The 21377-nt window shown below is 38.2% G+C and overlaps 2 protein-coding genes across 2 annotated transcripts; both read left to right on the top strand.

The window, feature by feature from the left end:
* Window positions 1-115: 115 nt before the first annotated feature.
* On the top strand, window positions 116-4727 carry LOC113036632 (extracellular calcium-sensing receptor-like). The gene is made up of 6 exons (XM_026193048.1): window positions 116-267; window positions 506-797; window positions 886-1680; window positions 1836-2063; window positions 2193-2316; window positions 3814-4727. Exons 1-6 carry the CDS (start codon window positions 191-193, stop codon window positions 4725-4727), a joined length of 2430 nt encoding a protein of 809 aa, XP_026048833.1. The 5' UTR covers window positions 116-190.
* Window positions 4728-13268: 8541 nt separating this feature from the next.
* Window positions 13269-20413, top strand: LOC113036287 (extracellular calcium-sensing receptor-like). Its single transcript, XM_026192518.1, has 6 exons — window positions 13269-13369; window positions 13581-13878; window positions 14106-14900; window positions 15077-15304; window positions 15489-15612; window positions 19500-20413. The coding sequence occupies exons 1-6, from the start codon at window positions 13338-13340 to the stop codon at window positions 20411-20413; spliced, it is 2391 nt and encodes a 796-aa protein (XP_026048303.1). The 5' UTR covers window positions 13269-13337.
* Window positions 20414-21377: the final 964 nt, after the last annotated feature.

The raw sequence follows: 21377 nt of genomic DNA, 5'->3' as shown, positions 1-21377 counted from the left end.
ACTTTTAATGCCACTAAGTGGCTTAGCTCAAGAAATGACATCAACACAGAAATGGCCAGAGCAGGGATGGGCATTTCTACAACTGTTGTTGGTGGCATCTGTCTCTCATGCTGAGGAGCCAGTGTGCAGACAGAGAGGAGATCCTGAGAACCCAGTACTATCTAAGAATGGGGATATTATACTGGGGGGTATGTTCTCTTTTCACACAAGCTGGAAAGAGAGAAAGGATTCCTACATGAATAAACCTCTGCCACTACAATGCGCCAGGTAAATGACACCGCAGAAATTAATTTAGTTTAAAAGAATCTGCTTGAAATATGTAGATGCTAATAAGACTTGATAAATATTTTAATGTTCTCAGTTTTATAAATTGTTTGCATCAAATATTGTTGTTTGAAATGCTTATGTTGCTGTTTAATGATTTATACATAATTATTAGTCTCTGTTTTAAAGAACATGATGCAAAGCAAATTATTCACAAGTGTCTATTATCGTCTCAATTAAGTTTAAATTTCAGAGATTTGCAGTTTGCCCAGGCTATGCTTTTTGCCATTGAGGAGATTAATAAAAGTACAGACCTACTGCCAGGAATCTCTCTGGGTTATAAAATCTATGATACTTGTGACAATGTTGCAAGAAGTGTAGGAGTTACACTAGCTTTGGCTAATGGTAATGTGTCTGTACCGTCAAAGACACCATGTACCACATCTGCACATGTACAGGCCATAATAGGAGCAACCTCTTCTTCTACAACAATAGCGTTAGCTACTGTCACCGGACCTTTTTTTCTACCAGTGGTGTGTAGACTTCTTTCTTTATATCTAAAGACAGATAGATAGATTTTTTTGTCATTTCTATATATATATAAATTTTGTACTCTCTTAGATCAGCCATTTGGCCACATGTGCTTGTCTCAGTGACAAAACCAAGTACCCATCCTTCCTCAGAACAATACCCAGTGACTACTACCAGAGCAGAGCCCTGGCCCATTTGGTCAAGCATTTTGGATGGATTTGGGTTGGAGCTATCAGAACCAACAGTGATTATGGAAATAATGGCATGGCCACATTCACAGAAACTGCACAGCAGCTGGGCATCTGTTTGGAGTATTCAGTATCTTTCTTTAGAACAGATCCATCTGCCAAAATACAAAGGATAATTGAAATTATAAAGGCTTCAACCTCCAAGGTGATTGTTACTTTCCTTTCCCGTCCAGATTTGAATGTGCTTCTACATGAGTTCTTGTACCATAACTTGTCTGGGTATCAGTGGGTAGGCACTGAGTCTTGGATATTTGATTCACAAACTGCAGAAATGGACATACATCACATACTGGATGGTGCCATAGGTCTTTCCATTCCCATAGCACATGTCAGTGGCCTAAGAAATTTCATACTGACTGAGAAGCCACTGAATTCGTCTAATACCCAACTGTTTACCGAGTTCTGGGAGACACTATTTAGTTGTAAATTCAAGGACTTGAAGTCATCATCAGACATTCAGAGAGAGTGTACTGGACATGAAGACATGACTGGAGTTCAAAACAGCTTCATTGACATGTCTCTCATGCCTATCTTTAACAATGTCTACAAAGGAGTGTATGCAGTGGCCCATGCACTTCACAATATCCTGAGTTGTAACAAAACATGTAACAAAAATGTGCAGCTAGATCCATTCATGGTGAGCTTTTTACTAGCTTAAATTATATTTTTCATATTAAGTCACATTGGCAAGAAAATAGTTTTAATTTAAAGAAATGGTTTCTTTCATATTCTTCAGCCAGTCCGTTTTCAGCATATCTGTCAAAACTAATTTAGCTATGTCATATGTCTTAGATTCTACAACACATACGAAAGAGTCACTTCACAACAAAGGAAGGAGATGAGGTTTACTTTAATGAGAATGGAGATCCAGCAGCAAAGTATGACATTATAAACTGGCAGCCAAGAGAAAACGGAATTGTGGAGTTTGTAACAGTTGGTCTGTATGATACATCATTAGCTGTAGAAAAACAGCTACATCTGCAAAGCAAGGCTTTAATTTGGGCAAAAAACTCAAAGCAGGTATATGCTGCGATACATTTTCCCTTCTATTTTACTTTTAAGATATCAGTTTGTATTTAAATTATTTTGCATTATTATTGTCATTATTTTAATGCTTAAATTTTAATAAATTACTTAAAATTCATCCAGGTGCCTTTGTCAGTTTGCAGTGAAAAATGTCCCCCAGGAACACGCAAGGTTCTCCAGAAAGGAAGGCCTGTTTGCTGCTATGACTGCATAAGATGTGCAGAGGGAGAAATCAGCAACGTTACAGGTGTGGTGATATTTTTTTTAAGGCTTTTTGCATTTCATTGGCAAGTTATTGTCAGTTATAAATACTTCCAACACATGTTAGAAGCTCATTGGAGAATTTCTGAATCATTTTAAACTATGTTTTTAAAATTAAATAATTGGTTTATATTTACTGCAGATAACATCAGCATCCAGATCGCCATCTTAAACTATGAACAGTAAAGCCACATATAGAAATGTAAATTAAATCCCATCTTTACCATATATTTCATGTTGAATTTTTATTATGTTTATTTTCATTTGTAGAAAGATAAAGACATGATCAAGAACATTGCTCCAGTTTGTAGCTCTATGAACACAATAAGAAATGTTTGCGTGGTTTTCAGACCATTTCTGGTATTTTAACACACTTCATACCAGTAACCAATATAAAATAACAGGAGATACTTGTCATTTTATAAATGATGCTGCACTGTCAAAATAAGGACTGATGCCTTATTAATAATCCAATACAACCAAAATAATAAAAAAATCAATCAAAATTTATTTGTATAGCACATATTAAAAACAACAATGTTGACCATAGTGCTTCACAGACAGTAAAAGCATGAGAAAATTAAGACAAAACAATAAAACAGGACAACAAACAATAGGTAACAACACAACAAGTTAGAACAGCCAACTAGTTAGAATCAAAAGATGGGTTTTAAGATGAGATTTAAAAGACTGGATAGACTCGGCGGTATGAATATGAACAGGGAGGTTATTCCAGAGTCTAGGTGCCACGGTTGCAAAGGCCCGATCACTTCTTGACTTAAGTTGAGACCTAGGTTGAGCATGTGATTGGACGGTCCAAGTGCTCTGTTGGGATTGTATAAGTGGAGTAGTTCAGAAAGATGAACTACGTGAAGAAATCAAAAAGTAGTCTGTGCTAAATTGCATAAGTTCACTTTATTTTCTGTATTTATTTTGGCGGCTTACAAAATCATATTTATACATACAGTAGTCCACTTTCTTACTGTGACATGATAATTCTTGTTTAGGCCTCTCAATAGTAGCTGGTGTTTGTTGTTGATGGAAAATAATTGAGTTCATTGAGTTCATTTTTTTCTCCTCTCAATAACAGAAATGAGGTCCCAAAATAGTATTTGAGGTTGTTTTCATTGCCAATTTTTATATCCAAAAAACAGAGGTGTATGCAGAGCTTTATGAATTTGTATATGAACATTTCTACTTCTGTGCTCCTTGGAAAGAAATTATAACATTATGCACTTTGCTTTAAAATGTAAACAAAAAATATGCCATAATCACAAGAGCTATTGAACACTTTAAATGTCTCATTTATCCATCCTCACCTAACCACAAAACAGTGTAGCAGTCACTGAGTATATTTGTTGGTTATCATCTTCTGACTGTACAGTACCAGTAGAATATTACATGGATGTTGTTGTAGATGCAAATGCAGGCATAAACTATTATACTCAGTAAGAGTAACATTTACTTCCATATTCATTTCCAGATTCAGTCACCTGTGTGAGATGTCTACATGAGTTTTGGTCAAATGAAAGAAGAGATGCCTGTATAAAGAAGGAAGCAGTGTTTCTATCATATGAAGACATTATGGGAGCTCTGCTTACTGCAGCATCTTTATTCGGAGCATGCATGACGATTGGTGTGATACGTATTTTCTTCAAGTACAGGAAAACTCCTATTGTCAGGGCAAACAACTCTGAACTGAGCTTCCTGCTGCTCTTCTCCTTAATTCTGTGTTTTCTGTGTTCTCTGACCTTCATTGGTCAGCCCTCTGATTGGTCCTGCATGTTCCGCCATGTAGCATTTGGCATCACCTTTGTCCTCTGTATCTCTTGTCTTCTGGGAAAAACTATGGTTGTTTTAATGGCCTTCAGAGCTACACGTCCAGGTAGTAATGTTAAAAAATGGTTTGGGCAGACACAGCAGAGACTCTGTGTTACAGCATTCACTCTTATTCAAATTAACATATGTATCATCTGGCTAACAACTTCTCCTCCTTTTCCATTTAAGAATTTTAAAGAAATTAAAGACAAGATCACATTGGAGTGTGCTCTAGGCTCAGCTATAGGCTTTTGGGCTGTGCTTGGTTATATAGGAGTTTTGGCTATTTTATGTTTTATTTTTGCATTTTTAGCTCGAAAACTGCCCGATAATTTCAATGAGGCCAAGTTTATCACTTTCAGCATGTTGATATTCTGTGCAGTATGGATTACATTTGTCCCAGCATATGTCAGCTCTCCTGGGAAGTTCAGTGTTGCTGTAGAAATATTTGCTATACTTGCTTCCAGTTTTGGACTGCTAATTTGCATCTTCATACCCAAATGTTATATAATCCTAACGAAACCAGAGAAGAATACAAAGAAACACATGATGGGGAAGAAGGCACCAAATTCACTCTGAAAAATGAATGCGGTAAAATGGGATTTTAATTTGATCATTTGTACATAATTAGTTGGTCACCATCCTGTCAGAATAGAAAGGAGCTGTCAGCAGGATACACTCCAATTGATACTGTCTTTATAGAAACTACTTCTCCTTTGTGATGTGTTTTTATTACTTACTTTGCAACTTACCTAAACAACAGCAACAACAAAAACAACAAAAAAAAACCATACCAAGTGACTGATAGCTAAAGGTTATTGAGTCATTTACACATTCATCATGACATGCTTTTATTTTGTTCTGTCAAACTCGGGAAGGTTTTGATTTGAATAACATGCAATAAAATGCTGATAAAAACAGTAAGAGTATCTATTATTCCCTATCTTGTTCGTTCTCATTATCAACAGGCTTCCACGCATAACCATTGCTGACTGCAGCACAGTCTAACTTGATGACAGTAGTTGCTTTGCATTGTCTATGGATGTGTTTTATTCATGATTCTCAAAGAGCAGCTAGACATAGATACATAGCAAATGAAATCAGGAAAGATTAACTTTTTTTCTCTTAATATATTGGTAACAGTAATAACAGTCAAGCTCTTCATTGGTGTAAGATCAGAACGAAATACAATATATGGTACTTTAGAACATGAGTTGTTAGTGTAAACAAAAATTAGAGTTAACAAAAAAAAATGTGTTGGTGTTGAATGTCTAAAATACCTCTAAACTGCTGATCATGTACTCTTGCCTTTGCGCTGTGTTAGCTCTTCATCTCACATCTGGTACATTGTTGCTGATGCTGAATGGAATCTGTCTCCCAGGTAGATTGGCCCATTGTCAGTGACACAAAGTCTAGCTACTGAAGGTGGACATTAAACTCTACATGTATTAAGGGTAACTTACCCCAAGGAGCACTGCTCTAAAAAGAGTCATACTGCTCCTAGCAGCGGAAATGAGTTTTATGTTTTAAAAAAAAACAAGGATGCTGTCCACTTTCACCTTCCATGTTTTAAGCAATAGGTGTTTCTTTTTTCTTGCTTTTTTTTCATTTGATTTGATTTTATTGATTAGCATTCAAATATCTCAGTGAAGACAGAACAAAGATCTACCACAAAGCAAGAAAGCATGAGACAAGGCTAATCAAAAGGTATTGGCTGAAGCATTTGCTTATTACACCAACCCTTTTAACAAAAGATCTTTTTGCATGCAGCTCCTGTACACAGGGCTCGAAGCAAATAATAAAACAAAGCAAAAACAAAACAAACAAAACAAACAAACAAACAAACAAGAAAAAAAAAACTTTCCACCTTAGATAAGTAACTACATCAAAGCAAAAGAGTCAAGAGGTTATTTTGGGGGTTTTCTTTTTTTTTTTGCTCTTTTCATTCTTGATATATATATTTTTCTAATACTCTATTTTTAAACATATTTTTAAACAAGGAAAATGGACTACACCTTTTTAAATCACTGTCATAACTATTCCACAGGTTAACTCCTCTAACAGAAACACATCTCTGCTTTATACTTGTCCTTATCTTGTTTTTTGGTAAATGCTGTAAATGCTGCACTGAAATGGGAGAATCCACTTGTTAACTGTAATGCTGAGTGTTGTATAGTACTTTATATTAGAGATGGCACGATACCACTTTTTTATGTCCGATACCGATACCGATATCATAAATTTGGATATCTGCCGATACCGATATGAATCCGATATAGTGTTTTTTAATCAACAAAACTGTTTTTTTAAAAATATCTTGCTGCATTTTGTATAAGTTCATACTCAAGTTTAAAACAACAACTACACTAAAGCTATTCTGTTATACCTATATGCAAAAAAAAAAAAAAATTTCATAGTTCAGCAATACTGATCAATCTAATAAACTTAAACCTACACCATCCTCCCTATTCTGGTATTTTAAAGAGTACTTAGCGTAAATATTAAGCAACCTAACTAATAGGGTTCCAACTCCCAGCAACAACAAAAATAAATAAAAAATAGGGAACCACCCCTCACACTCCACCTCATGATGCTTAATCAACGTAATCAACCTTAATTTGATGCAGTGTGAAAAAAAAATGCACAGAAATCAATTATTTTTCAAGAAATATTAAATAGATTCAACATCTTTCTTCAACAAAATTGCAGACTGCACAGATGGTACCTTCTCAAAGGAAAAAGTACTATAGCTTACTAGGGTATATATATTAGACTTAATAGTCACTATATACAGTAATTGACTTCTATTCATTTTACATCAAATTAAAACTTTGGGTGTAAGATTCGGATAATTATTTATTAAAAGCTCGACATTTTAAATGAGAATAAGAAAGAAAAGTATGTCTTTGTGCCCCCTTTTCCCTGTTAATGCCCTATCGGCCCCCCTGGCTAAACTTTGCTAGATCCGCCCCTGCACAGTTACCAGCCGTCAGCTACGTAGAAAAAGATCCTCGAGTAGAAAGTAATAATAAATAAATTCTAACAACAGCTGATCAAGCTTAAACGTGCTGCTGTTGTTCAGCCGCTGGTTTCCTCTTTCTGGTGCAAAGTGGGCCAAAAACAAACCAGAGACACGGACTCGCGACAGAAAAGCCGATCAGCTGATCATTAAGCAGTTTCATGATTGAAGTAGCAGCCCGAGAGCGAGAGGCAGTCGCTTGTTAAGCTTAACGCAGGAATGCTTTACAAACATTCAGAGATGGACTTACACACTTGCTTTACTTCTCTCGGGGATAACTTTGTCGGAGATGAAATGCCGGGTTGCTAGCGAAGCTCCACATGCTATCCAGACCACAGGTCCCGCATGCCACAGCCGCTCTATCACGTGATGCATACTGCTCCGACGTGCTAACGTTCTGAGGTGAGTTACGGCGTGTTGCAAGTTTTGTGAGGTGCTTTCGTGATATTTAATGGATCGGATTACATTTTTTATTTTTCTCCGATATCCGATCCAGTAATTTAGGTCAGTATCGGACCGATACCGATACGTAATATCGGATCGGTCCATCTCTACTTTATGTATGAGGACTTTGTAGAGGAGAGGCTGTTTGTGTGGGTGAACCAGTGGTTCACTGGACCAACAGGCTAAAGCCAGATCTGATTTTTCCATGCTGGGTCAGTATACAGACCAAGCTGGCAGAGCAGATGTCCATTGGATGCAATCAGCAATATTTTATGCGATAAAATGCAGCTCATCCAAACAACATAACTGGTCATTTTACAGACTAATGAGAAAGTATCGAGTAGTGTAACAAATAACTTTAGCCTAGGTTACTCATTGAACATTAAGGACATCTGCACTGCCAGCTGATGTGACGCTTGGTTTTTCCACATGACTCAATGGCAAACACAGAACAGACAGTGTCAACTTCAACTTATGTGTCTGGTGAACCACCGATGTAACTGACTCAAGCAAGTACTTATCCACACAACTGTCATTTGCAAAGTGATCTACAAACCCAAACATTACGGCCCACAGGTGGATTACCCCATTTCAGTGCATCTAGCAAAAAGATGTAACACGAAACAACCAACCTAGTGACATCAGGTTCTGTACTGATACAAGATGGCGCTACACATGATGTAAAATCATTATACACTTTTTCTTAAACCACACTTCAAAGACATTGTTAAATCCACTACAGTTTCTGAGAGGAGGGTTCAATGGTGTAAATTTTCTTCAGCATGTCATGTAAACTTCAGAATGAAATTAGTATCATACTGATGACAGATCTTAATATCACATCTATTCATCACAGATGTGAAAGTGGAAGTGAATGGATGACCGTAACTTATTCTAAGAGTACTGTATAACCGTACTCTATAAAAGTATGTATTGGAAAAATATTTTTTCTACATATCCATTTGTAAGGAATTGTGATTTACATTGTTAATTCATATTTAAATGAACCTGTGTATATCCTTATTTTACCGATATGAACCTACATTAAATGTGTATGTGAGGGCGCTGTGCATGTGAGGGCGCTGCTCCTGTGGCGATCTGAAGCAGGTGTTTATTAGTGTTTTCTTTCTCTTTTTCTTTTTGCTTTTAACTTTGTTTTAACTCTGTTCTTAACCGTGGTTTTAACTTTTTGCCGAGATGGAGATCTTCTACACGTTAGTTTTATTGTTGTTGGCGATATTCACCTGGAGTCATTCACTCTCACTGACAATCACTTATACACGCGAGGAACTACTTGGATTACGGTGGTCCTGTTTGTCTATGTACGACTCTTCTAATGCTCGGACAGATGTGATTCTTGGTGGCGGCTTTGGGACCCCTGTCAGATTGGATCGGAACTGTGGAGTAACACGCAAATCTCACGGAGGAGGGGTTTGTTTGTATATTAACCAGGGCTGGTGTAATAATTTTACTGTGCGGGAACGGTTGTGTCTTCCTGACATCGAGCTCCTTTCAGTATCTGTCAGGCCTTTTTACTTACCGAGGGAGTTCCCTCAAATTTTTGTCACTGTTGTTTACATTCATCCTGAGGCTGACATTAAAGTTGCTGCCGATGCCATTTTTAAAGTGGTACACAATCTGCAGACTCTCTCACCGGATGCTCCTAATTTTATTCTTGGTGATTTTAACAATTGTAATCTTAAGAAATCACTGAACAATTTCTTTCAATATGTCACTTGTCCTACAAGGAATAACAAAATGCTGGATTTGTGTTATGGACCAATTAAGGGGGCATATAAGTCTGTGGCTGGACCTGCGCTAGATTCTTCGGATCACAATGTTATTCACCTCCTCCCTGCTTACAGATTTGTGATTAGGAGGGAGAAGGCCTGTGTGAAGCGGACTAATGTCTGGACAAAAGACAGTTGTGTTGCCCTTCAGGGGTGTTTTGATTGCACTGACTGGTCCTTGTTTCAAGAGAGCACTTCTGATTTGGATGAACTCACTGATGTGGTGTGTAGCTACATCTCATTTTGCAAAGACTCTGTGGTTCCAGTCAGAGAATTTAAGACTTTCCCTAATAACAAACCGTGGCTCTCTAAAGATACTAAGGATCTGATTCTTAAAAGTAAAATTGCTTTTAACGAGGGAGACGTTCCCACTATGAGAATATTGAGGAAGGAGGTGAGGGCTGCAATAAAGATCGCCAAGATGTTGTACAGAAATAAGATTGACGCAGAACTCAGCAGTAACAACCTCAAAAGAGCTTGGCTTGGTATGAAAACAATGGCAGGGCTACACACGAAAGGTAAAAGTAGCATTACCTTAGAGGGGTTTACCTCTGACAAACATCTGGCAGACAGTCTTAACAGTTTTTACCTTCGTTTTGAGAACTATGACTGTTCTAGGCAGACCAGCACACTGAGGGAAAAGACTATCACTCCCCCATCTATTTATATTGATGAGAGGGGGGTAGCTAATCTCTTTAGACACACCAAAAGCAAGAGTCCTGGACCTGACAACATCTGTGGACAGGTACTGAGAACTTGTGCTGATCAGCTGAGTGGGATTTTTCACTATATCTTCTCACTTTCTTTAGAGCTACAGAGAGTACCTAAGATTTAGAAACATGCTATTATTGTTCCTGTTGATAAGGGCAGTTCTACTAAAGCACTGAATGATTTTAGGCCTGTGGCTCTGACTTCTTTAGTGATGAAGACATTTGAGAAGATAATTAAGAAGGAGATTTTAATGCAGGTTGAACACCATCTTGACCCCTTCCACACTGTAAAAACGATAACTAGTAATTGTTGATTTGATTAAAGTTTTCAAATTAAACTGACTTAGAAATAAAACTTTCCATTTACAACCTGAAAAAGCATGTCTGCCCAACAAATTTCTTCCATTGTTGTCCTAACTAAGATTTTCTAGAGAGCATAACAAAGATTATCATCTTTTGAGTAGATTTTTCGAGTCAAGTTGGGAACCAGTGGGAAACCCCATAGATGACTGGCACACGTGGTCTGTGCCAAGTTTGAACTAGACCAAACGAGCCTGAGCAGACCTGAGCTGTGTGATAGATAGTGGTTTGTTAATGTGTTCTGGACTGAAAACCTGCTAAGAAAATTTGAAGACACGTGTCCAAAGTTGGATGGAAATTAAAATTTTTCGACCATTACAGATTTTACCTGGTCTGAAGTTGGAGTGTATTTTTTGAACAGGACAAGCTGACTATTTGCCCTAGCAGGTAAGCTAACGAGATCTATTATTAGGATTTTCTACAAGCGCCTAGGCTGCATCCTCCTCAGGACCCAGGAGGGTGGAATGAGTAAAACACTGAAAAAAAGCCAAACAATAACATATTTAAGTTATCTAAGTGACTTATATATCATGCTTAAGCTAGCGAAGGACCGCGTGGGGGGTTTGAAAATGATATACCAGCTAGCTACCATAGCCGGTGGTAACAGACGTCTCCGAAAACATAGAAGCATGTTTGCAAATATGTGTTATCTTAATAAACTGAGCAGATATTTGAAATGTACACAGCTACATTCTCGCCTGAAAATATCTTAAAAGTTTACTTTGTGACCCAGAAAGGGTAATAAGAGTAATATTAAAACTAAGTGGCTTCCGCCATTGTTGGAGACTAGAATCAGCTGGGCCGCGCTATGAATTCTGGCATAGGGTGGGCCACGAAGGATACACCTGACCCATCCTTCAAAGCTGTGGAAAGTATGGTATTGTTTTGAGAGCCTTTGTGTTGGTGGAGTATTGATTTTATGTACAATTCCACGGGTAGACGCGATCTGTACGGTCTGACTTCGCACATGCGCAGTAAGGATCAGGGAGTCCAATCCGTAACTCGTTTTTTTTTTCTGTTATATTGAAATGTTTCATTATTGCAAACATTTTCTCTCAGGCGGAGAGAGGTTGTAGAGTGTCAGCCTATGGTGTCCAGTGTGTGTGTCCAGGAGAGATGACCTGCACTGTTTTACTCTGAGGAGGTAAGACTGTCCTAATTTATTTATAATTTAATTATAAAGAAGAACCAAGTTGGCAGAACTTGTAAATCTTAGTTAAGTCAACAACAGTTGCAAAAGTTGAGAAAACTCAAAAATCTCTTGCATCATGTTGCCTTGAAATTTTACGTTTTCTCAACTTTTTCTTTTTTACAGTGCAGTTCGCCTATAGAGCAGGGAGAGGTGTGGAGGACGCTGTTGTCACACTCCTGCATCTCTTGTATAAGCATCTTGAGGCCCCCCACACCCATGCAAGATTATTATTTGCTGACTTTTCATCTGCATTTAATACAATTCAACCTCTCTTACTCGCTGACAGGCTTTACAATCATTTCAAGCTTGAATCAAAATCACCAAGAACTAGTCTGGTCGGCTGGGTGACAGACTTTCTGATCAATAGGTCACAATGTGTGAGGGTGAATTATGTATTTTCTGATGTGCTTTCCTCCTCTACTGGATCACCCCAGGGTTGTTGCCTCTCTCCCCTTCTGTTCATTCTGTACACAGAGTGTCGCAGCAATTTCACAAACAGACACATCCTGAAGTTTGCTGACGACACAGTAATCGTCAGTCTTCTAGTGGGGGATGAGTCAGGCCATGGACAGGTTGTAGATGATTTTGTGAATTGGTGTGATGAGTCCTTCCTTTCCCTTAATGTGTCAAAAACTAAAGACATGATTATTGATTTTAGGAAGTCCTCTTATAGCTCATCACCCACTATCATTAAAACTGCCGATATTGGGATCATTGAGAGTTATAAATATCTAGGTGTGGTACTTGACCATAAACTGTGTTTTGAATCTCATGCTGATGCCACTACTAAAAAAGTTAAACAAAGACTGTTCTTTTTAAGGAAAATTAGATCTTTTAATGTCTCATCTGAGATGTTGTCCTTGTTTTATAGAAGTTTTATCGAATCTGTGATGTCTTTTTGTATTGCTGCCTGGTTTGGTAACCTGACGGTGAAGAATAAGAATCGGTTGGGACTTCTGGTAAAAACTGCTAGCAAACTTTCAGGGCGCTGGCAAGATGGACTTTTGGCCATTTACAATAGAAATGTGCTTAGAAAGGCTCATTCTATTATTAATTGTGTGAACCATCCACAGTGAGTTTGAGTTGTTGCCTTCCGGCCGCCGTTTTAGAGTACCTCCGAGGAGGACTAAAAGACTCCAGGTCTCTTTTATCCCTACGGTGTCTTGTCTCCTTTATGGCAAATAATTGTCCTTGAACTTTCTATCATTATTCTTGTTATTATTATTTTATAGTATTGTTCTGTTTATTTTTATCCTCCTGCTGCTAAACTAATTTCCCCTTGTGGGACAATAAAGAAATTGAATTGAATTGAATAAATGGCAAAGTTGGGCATGTCCCTCATTTTGCTGACACTGGGAATGAACTCTCTCTATTCAGTTATTTCTTATGCTGCACCAAAAGGTATAAATACCAGAATAACTATTTCATCTTCATTACAGTACTCTAATGCCACTAAGTGGTTTAGCTCAAGTAATGGCATCAACACAAAGATGGCCTGAAAAGGGATGGGCACTTCTGCAACTGCTGTTAGTGGCATCTGCCTCTTCTGCTGAGGAGACAGTGTGCAGGCGTAGAGGAGATCCTGAGAAACCACTGCTATCTAAGAATGGAGATATTATACTGGGTGGGGTGTTCTCTTTTCACGCAAGCTGGAAAGACAGAACAGATACCTACATGATCAAACCTCTGGCACTACAATGTATCAGGTAAATGACAAGATACAAATCCATTTACATTTAAGGAATCTGTTGGGAATCAAAAGAAGAGTAAAATGTATTTTGATTTTCTCAGTTGTTTAAAGTCCTTTTCACACGAAATGGTTTTGTTTCTATTTAAACATTAATCCATAAATATTTGTGTCTGTTTTAAGGAACACAATGCAATGCTAATTATTCCTAAATGTTTGTCTCAATTAAGTTTAAATTTCAGAGATTTGCAGTTTGCCCAGGCTATGCTTTTTGCCATTGAGGAAATTAATAACAGCACAGACCTACTGCCGGTAGTCACTCTGGGCTATAAAATCTATGATGATTGTGGATCTGATGCCAGAAGTGCAGGAGTTACCCTGGCTTTAGCTAATGGTAATGAAATTGTGTCTGTACCGTCAAAGACACCGTGTACCAGACCTGCACATGTGCAGGCCATTATAGGAGCGACCTCTTCTTCTACAACCAGAGCAGTATCTACTGTCATCGGACCTTTTTTTATACCAGTGGTGGGTATTTTATATATTTAATCTTTTTTTTAAATCTTTGAATACTTTTAAAAATATTTTATTTTCTTAGATCAAAGCTTTGCCTGGTACATTTTATGTACTCAGTACTGAGGGGAATTGTCATTTTTGTATTTTTACAGTAATACAGAATCTTTTATTTTTAACCATTTCATTTTTTTTTCATCTTGTGTCTTTTTCATTTATAAGTTTTTCATTTTTTATTCTAGATCAGCTACTTTGCTACATGTGCTTGTCTCAGTGACAAAACCAAGTACCCATCCTTCCTCAGAACAATACCCAGTGACTACTACCAGAGCAGAGCCCTGGCCCATTTGGTCAAGTATTTTGGATGGACTTGGGTTGGAGCTATCAGAACCAACAGTGATTATGGAAATAATGGCATGGCCACATTCACAGAAACTGCACAGCAGCTGGGCATCTGTCTGGAGTATTCAGTATCTTTCTTTAGAACAGATCCATCTGCCAAGATACAAAGGATAATTGACATTATAAAGGCTTCAACCTCCAAGGTGATTGTTACATTCCTTGCCCGTGCAGATTTTCATGTGCTGCTACGAGAGTTTTCATACCATAACTTGTCTGGGTATCAGTGGATAGGCAGTGAGACTTGGATATTTGATTCACGAACTGCAGAAATGGACACACATCACATACTGGATGGTGCCATAGGTCTTTCCATTCCTAAAGCACATGTCACTGGCCTGAGAGAGTTCGTACTGAATGAGAAGCCGCTGAATTCATCAAACAATGAACTGTTCACTGAGTTCTGGGAGACATTATTTAGTTGTAAGTTTAAGGAGTTGAAGTCATCATCAGACATTCAGAGAGAGTGTACTGGACATGAAGATATGACTGGAGTTCAAAATAGCTTCATTGACATGTCTCTCATGCCTCTCTTTAACAATGTCTACAAAGGAGTGTATGCAGTGGCCCATGCACTTCACAATATCCTCAGCTGTAATAAAACATGTAACAAAAATGTGCAGCTAGATCCATTCACGGTGAGATTTTTAGTAATTTACATTACAATGTTCACATTAAGATACATTATTAAAAAGATATTTTAGTTAAAAATATTTTCAAGAACTTCATTTTGCAGTTCTTCTGTATATTTTTCAGTCAGTAGGTGTGCAAAATCTTTGTCACGCAATAAATTGAGTCATAACATATTTCTTAGGTTCTGCAACACATACGAAAGATCCATTTCACAACTAAGGAAGGAGATGAGGTTCACTTTGATGAGAATGGAGATCCAGCAGCAAAGTATGACATTATAAATTGGCAGCCAAAAGAAAACGGCGTTGTGGAGTTTGTCACAGTTGGTCTTTATAATCCATCATTAGTTCAAGAAAAACAGCTAAATCTGCAAAACAAGTATTTAATTTGGGCAAGAAACTCAAAGCAGGTAAGCTATCGTACAATTTCATTGTTTTTATGTTTTTGTTCTTTTTTTCATTTTATACATATTTACATACTTTGTTTATTTTGGTTTTGATGCATCAAGATTAAGAGGGGCTTTTTTGACTAAGAACATCAAAGAGACATTTTTTTCTATGTCTATACACATTTAAAATTTATTGATTATCCAGGTTCCTGTGTCAGTTTGCAGTGAGAAATGTCCCCCAGGAACACGCAAAGTTCTCCAGAAAGGAAGGCCTGTTTGCTGCTATGACTGTATAAGATGTGCAGAGGGAGAAATCAGCAACGTTACAGGTGTGGTTATATTTCATTTTAACTTTGGTGTGTTGCAAAGCAATGCTACATATGTAGGAAGGCCATACAAGAACTATTTAATCATTTTGATTAATGTTTTCATGCAGAGATAACCTCCATCTAGAATGCCTGATTAAAATATTTGAAAATATTTAACTCATTGCCACAGATTAGTATATCTCCTTGCACTTTCTATTACAGCTTGGTTATAAATTGATAACCACATAACATCAAAGTATTATCATTGTAGCAACACTGATTACAGTAAAGTAATATTATGCTGGAATTTATGTTATTGAATCATAAGGGCTCAAAAATTAGGTGTAATACTGTAGAAATACAGCTCAGTAATAGAGTGGTAATAGTAGGTTAACAGGGCAGTTTCCAAGTAATAACTGCTGAATTACTACTGAATTACTACCCTACTATTACCACTTTAGTACTGAGCTGTAATAAAACGTGCTACCTTATATACCAGCTAGTCCAACTTCGTGCTACCTCCTTCCCCTGTGGGTGGTCTATGCTTCAAGTTCGGGTCCTCTACAGGACGTGTGGGGCTTGAGAGTCCTGCGCAGTATCTTTGCTGTTCTTAGGACTGCGCTCTTCTGGACAGAGATCTCGGATGTTGTTCCTGGCATCTGCTGGAGCCACTCACCTAGCTTGGGAGTCACTGCACCTAACACTCCGATTACCACTGGGACCACTGTTACCTTCACCCTCCACATCTTCTTGAGCTCTTCTCTGATACCTTGGTCCAGTTTCTCATGTTCCTTACAATGCAATACAATACAATTTTATTTATATAGCACATTTAAAACCAAAGGTAGACCAAAGTGCTTCACAATAATGCAATAAATCATTGATATAAAACATTAACAAAACAAAACAAGTACAAAACAAGCACCAGTACTAATACTAACAGACAGGAAGCACTAATTAAACCAGGAGTGTGGGCAAAATAAAATAGATATCGGGCCTCAGTTCAGAGATAGGGTCAATTCAAAATATAAAATATTATCTAGGAGAATCAGGAATAATGCAGTAAAAGGTTAAAATAGATTAGATAAGAGCATTAGCTAGTGGGGAATGCCAAATTAATTAGGTACGTTTTCAACCATGTTTTGAAAGATTGAACAGAGTCCAAGGCACGAATAGTAACAGGAAGACTATTCCAGAGGCAGCTGAGACAAAAGCACCATCGCCCCTGGTCTTTAGGCAGGACCTAGGTTGGACCAGGAGTAGTTGACCAGATGATCTTAATGCTTGAGTATACAAGCTAAGAAGGTCGGCAAGATTGCTAGGAGCAACATTATTTAAAATTTTAAAGGTAAGCAACAAGATTTTAAAATCAATACGATATTTGATGGGTAGCCAATGTAAGTCAGCAAGAACTGGAGCAATGGAAGCAAATTTTTGGGTTCAGGTTGGAGACGAGCCCCAGCATTTTGAACAAGCTGAAGTCTATGAAGGTGTACGGATTGAAGACCAAAGTAAAGGGAATTGCAGTAGTTTAATCTGGAAGTCACAAAAATGTGTTTAAGTTTTTCAAGATTGTTGCACGGTATAAAATGTTTGGCTTTAGCGATTTGGCGCAATTGATAAAAGCCAGATTTGACTACTGGGGACACTTGTTTATCGAGCTTAAATGAACTGTCCAGGAAAACACCTAGATTGCTTACAGTGTCAGAGAGGAAGATGGCAAGTGGCCCAAATAGAAAGGCTAACTGGTCCTGAGGGATATGACTATCAAACACCACAATCTCAGTTTTCCTTTCATTCAAAATAAGAAAATTGGCTGACACTCAATCTTTGACCTCTTTCATGCAATCTAACAAGCAGTCCAGTGAAAATGACAAATCATCAGTCAATTGAAAATAAATTTGAATGTCGTCAGCATAATAGTGGTAAGCGATTTTATATCAAAAATAGAGCCCAGAGATAGCAGGTACAAAGAAAACAACAAAGAGCCCAGCACAGACCCCTGGGGCCACAACAAAGAGGAGCCATGGTGGATGAATAACATCCCATCTTCACAGAAAAAGACCTTAAACCAGTTAAGGGCAGAACCCTTAATGCCTAAAGCATATTCTAGCTTCTTTAAAAGAATATTATGGTCCACCATGTCAAAAGCTAAAGACAAGTCCAATAAAATTAAAAAAGCAGGGCAACCTGAGTCAGTAATTAAAAGAAGATTGTAGAAGACCCTCAGCAGAGCTGTTTCAGTACTGTAGCGTAGTTTAAAACCAGACTGAAATTTGTCACCAATATTTGTGTTTAAGTAGGCCTGTATTTGCAAAAAGACAATTTTCTCTAAAACTTTAGATAAGAACGGGAGTTTGGAGATCGGTCTATAGTTCGCAAGTTCATTGTGGTCAAGGCTGGGTTTTTTTTTAGAACAGGTTGCACTATTGTGTGTTTAAAAGCAGTTGGGAGACAGCCCACCAGTACTGATAGGTTCATCAAAGATAGAATATAAGGCCCAATTACATCAAAACCATCCTTAATAATGCAGAAAGGGGGGATGTCATGTACAGAATTAAAACTTCTCAAGTGTTCAATTAATCTCTTGAGGGTGGAGAGTGAAATTGGCTCAAACTGATTAAAATTTGACTGACATCTTAAAGTAGGAAGAGGTTTCACCACAGAAGGGTGTAAAAGTGAGGCCCATAACAATACAATTTTTCTTGTAAAATTATTTAAAAATTGCTCACAGAGAGCTGGGGAGGCCAAATCCAACATTCCAGGACAAGGATCGATCACAGAGTTAAAGATCTTGAACAGGATTCGGGGGTTATGACTATTAGTTATAATAATATCCAACAGGAAAAATGCTATAGCTGTCTTAACAGAGTCCTGGTATATAGAACGGTTCCTGCGTAGAGTGTCAAGGGATACTTGAAGATTGTCTTTTTTACAATTCCTCTCAGATGGACGAAAGACACATCGCAAGGCTTATATAGAGTCATTTAACTAAGGTTAAGATGAAGATCTGGGACTTTTCAACTTTACTGGGGCCACTGTGTCCAGAATAGAGGAGCAGGTGACAACATAGAATTAACAACATCATCAACCAAGGGGGGTGTATAACATGTAGTGCTATCAGCACGCTATGTCTATGACTACAGCTGTCTTCTTCTGCTTGTCTACCACTACAATGTCAGGTTGGTTAGCCATCTCCATTTTGTCCATCTGTATCTAAAAGCCCCACAGAATCTTAACTCGGTCATTCTCGAGGGGGTTTCTCCCAATTTGACCTTGGGACTTGCAGACCATACTCGGCACAGATGTTTCTGTATATTATGCCAGCCACTTGGTTACTGCGTTCCATGTATGCCCTGCCAGCTAGCAACATGCATCATGCTGTTATGTGCTGGATTGTCTCAGGAGCATCTTTACAACTTGCACCTGGGGTCTTGCCTGGTGTGATAGACCCCAGCCTCTATGGATCTTGTGCTCAGAGCTTGTTCCTCTGCTGCCATGGTTAGTGCCTCTGTACTGTCTTTCAATCCAGCTTTTTCCAGGCACTGGTAGAATTTCTGGATGTCAGCCACTTCCTCTGTTTGCCATCATACATATCGTGTAGGGGCCTATTCTTCTACGATGGTTCCTCCTCTTCCTCCTCTCTCTCTCTCTCTCTCTCTCTCTCTCTCTCTATATATATATATATATATATATATATATATATATATATGCATACTCCTTTATAATGCTGGGGAAAAGAGTACCACATTCATATTCTCTGATGATCACAAAACAGTGTAGCAGTCATTCAGTAATAATGTTGTTTTTCAACTTCTAATTCTAAAGCACCAGTTGAATATATCATGGCAGAGGCATACAAAACTGTACTGAGTAAATGTAACATCTGCTTCAATATTAATTTCCAGATTCTATCACCTGTGTGAGATGTCTCCCTGAGTTTTGGTCAAATGAAAGAAGAGATGCCTGTATAAAGAAGGAAGTGGTGTTTCTATCATATGAAGACATTATGGGTGCACTGCTGACTGCAGCATCTTTATTTGGGGCATGCATGACAATTGGTGTGATACTTATTTTCTTCAAGTACAGGAAAACTCCTATTGTCAGGGCAAACAACTCTGAACTGAGCTTCCTGCTGCTCTTCTCCTTAATTCTGTGCTTCCTGTGTTCTCTGACCTTCATTGGTCAGCCCTCTGATTGGTCCTGCATGTTCCGCCATGTAGCATTTGGCATCACCTTTGTCCTCTGTATCTCTTGTCTTCTGGGAAAAACTATGGTTGTTTTAATGGCCTTCAGAGCTACACGTCCAGGTAGTAATGTTAAAAAATGGTTTGGGCAGACACAGCAGAGACTCTGTGTTACAGCATTTACTCTTATACAAGTTAACATATGTATCATTTGGTTAACAACTTCTCCTCCTTTTCCATTTAAGAATTTTAAGGAAATCAAAGACAAGATCACATTGGAGTGTGCTCTTGGCTCAGTTGTGGGCTTTTGGGCTGTGCTTGGTTATATAGGACTTCTGGCTATTTTATGTTTTATTTTTGCATTTTTAGCTCGAAAGCTACCCGATAATTTCAACGAAGCCAAGTTTATCACTTTCAGCATGCTGATATTCTGTGCAGTATGGATTACATTTGTCCCATCATATGTCAGCTCCCCAGGGAAGTTCAGTGTTGCTGTAGAAATTTTTGCCATACTTGCTTCCAGTTTTGGACTGCTAATTTGCATCTTCATACCCAAATGTTATATAATCTTAATGAAACCTGAGAAGAATACAAAGAAATACATGATGGGGAAGAAGGCACCAAATTCACTCTGAAAAATGAATGTGGTAAAATGGGATTTTAATTTGATCATTTGTACATAATTAGTTTGTCACCATCCTGTCAGAATAGAAAGAAGCTGTCAGCAGGATACACTCCAATTGATACTGTCTTTATAGAAACTACTTCTCCTTTTTGATGCATTTTAATCACTTATTCAAACAAGAAACCATACCAAGTTAGTGATAGCTAAAGGTTATTGAGTCATTCACACATTCATCATGACATGCTTTTATATTGTTCTGTAAAACTCGGGAAGGTTTTGATTTGAATAATATGCAAATGAAGGTAAAATCAGTAAGAGTATCTATAATTCTCTATCTTGTTTGTTTTAATTTTCAAGAAGCCTCTATGTGTATCCATTGTTAAAATTTAGTGTGCAGCACAGTCTAAAAGATGACAATCGCTGGTTTGCGTTTTCCATGTGCCGTATTTGTCACGGCTAGACGGTCCTCATCGGTCGCCTTGCCAATTTTTGTTGTGTTTGTGTGTACTTTGTGGTGCTCTCCTCTCCATCCTGTGCATGTGTGTTTGTATGCTGGAACGTGTACTTCCGGAAGCCGTGGCACGGAACGGCAGCTGACCCGGGGGGAGTATCCTGAGCTGGAATCGTCGCACCTGTGCTTAATCACTTCGCCGGCTACTACTAATCCGAAGCAGACCTATTTAACGGTGCAGTCGAGTCACAACCAACGCTGGAACGTTGAGCTAAACCGGGTAGCGTAGTCGCGATTAGCATACCTAGTTTGTGAAGGAGAGAGAAATTTTTCGTTACCGTGCGTGTGTTTTTCTCATCTGCCTCCAGGATCCAGGGATCGAAGGAGGAGCGGGCACAAGGAGTTGTTTTGGGTTGTCACTGCACTGTCACCACGGGGAGAAGCAACCGTATCACTGCACTGCCCTTTTTGGATTACAGACTCGAACTGTTGCCTTATTTTTTCACTGTGAATAAATTCACTG

The sequence above is a fragment of the Astatotilapia calliptera genome, chromosome 14, assembly GCF_900246225.1.
Source record: "Astatotilapia calliptera chromosome 14, fAstCal1.2, whole genome shotgun sequence".
NCBI classification, from domain to species: Eukaryota; Metazoa; Chordata; class Actinopteri; order Cichliformes; family Cichlidae; genus Astatotilapia; species Astatotilapia calliptera.
The sequence above is the reverse complement of the archived record's forward strand: the minus strand, read 5'-3'. Positions and strand labels throughout refer to the sequence as shown.

What these genes read in the sequence shown, in the direction of transcription:
- LOC113036287 (XM_026192518.1), top strand. Translation starts at nt 13,338, where the DNA reads ATGATCAAACCTCTGGCACTACAATGTATCAG. An exon ending in CTGGCACTACAATGTATCAG is followed by an intron (nt 13,370 to 13,580) that starts GTAAATGACAAG and finishes GTCTCAATTAAG; the next exon opens with TTTAAATTTCAGAGATTTGC. An exon ending in GGGCAAGAAACTCAAAGCAG is followed by an intron (nt 15,305 to 15,488) that starts GTAAGCTATCGT and finishes TTGATTATCCAG; the next exon opens with GTTCCTGTGTCAGTTTGCAG.
- LOC113036632 (XM_026193048.1), top strand. Translation starts at nt 191, where the DNA reads ATGTTCTCTTTTCACACAAGCTGGAAAGAGAGAAAGGATTCCTACATG. An exon ending in TGCAGCTAGATCCATTCATG is followed by an intron (nt 1,681 to 1,835) that starts GTGAGCTTTTTA and finishes CATATGTCTTAG; the next exon opens with ATTCTACAACACATACGAAA. An exon ending in GGGCAAAAAACTCAAAGCAG is followed by an intron (nt 2,064 to 2,192) that starts GTATATGCTGCG and finishes AAATTCATCCAG; the next exon opens with GTGCCTTTGTCAGTTTGCAG.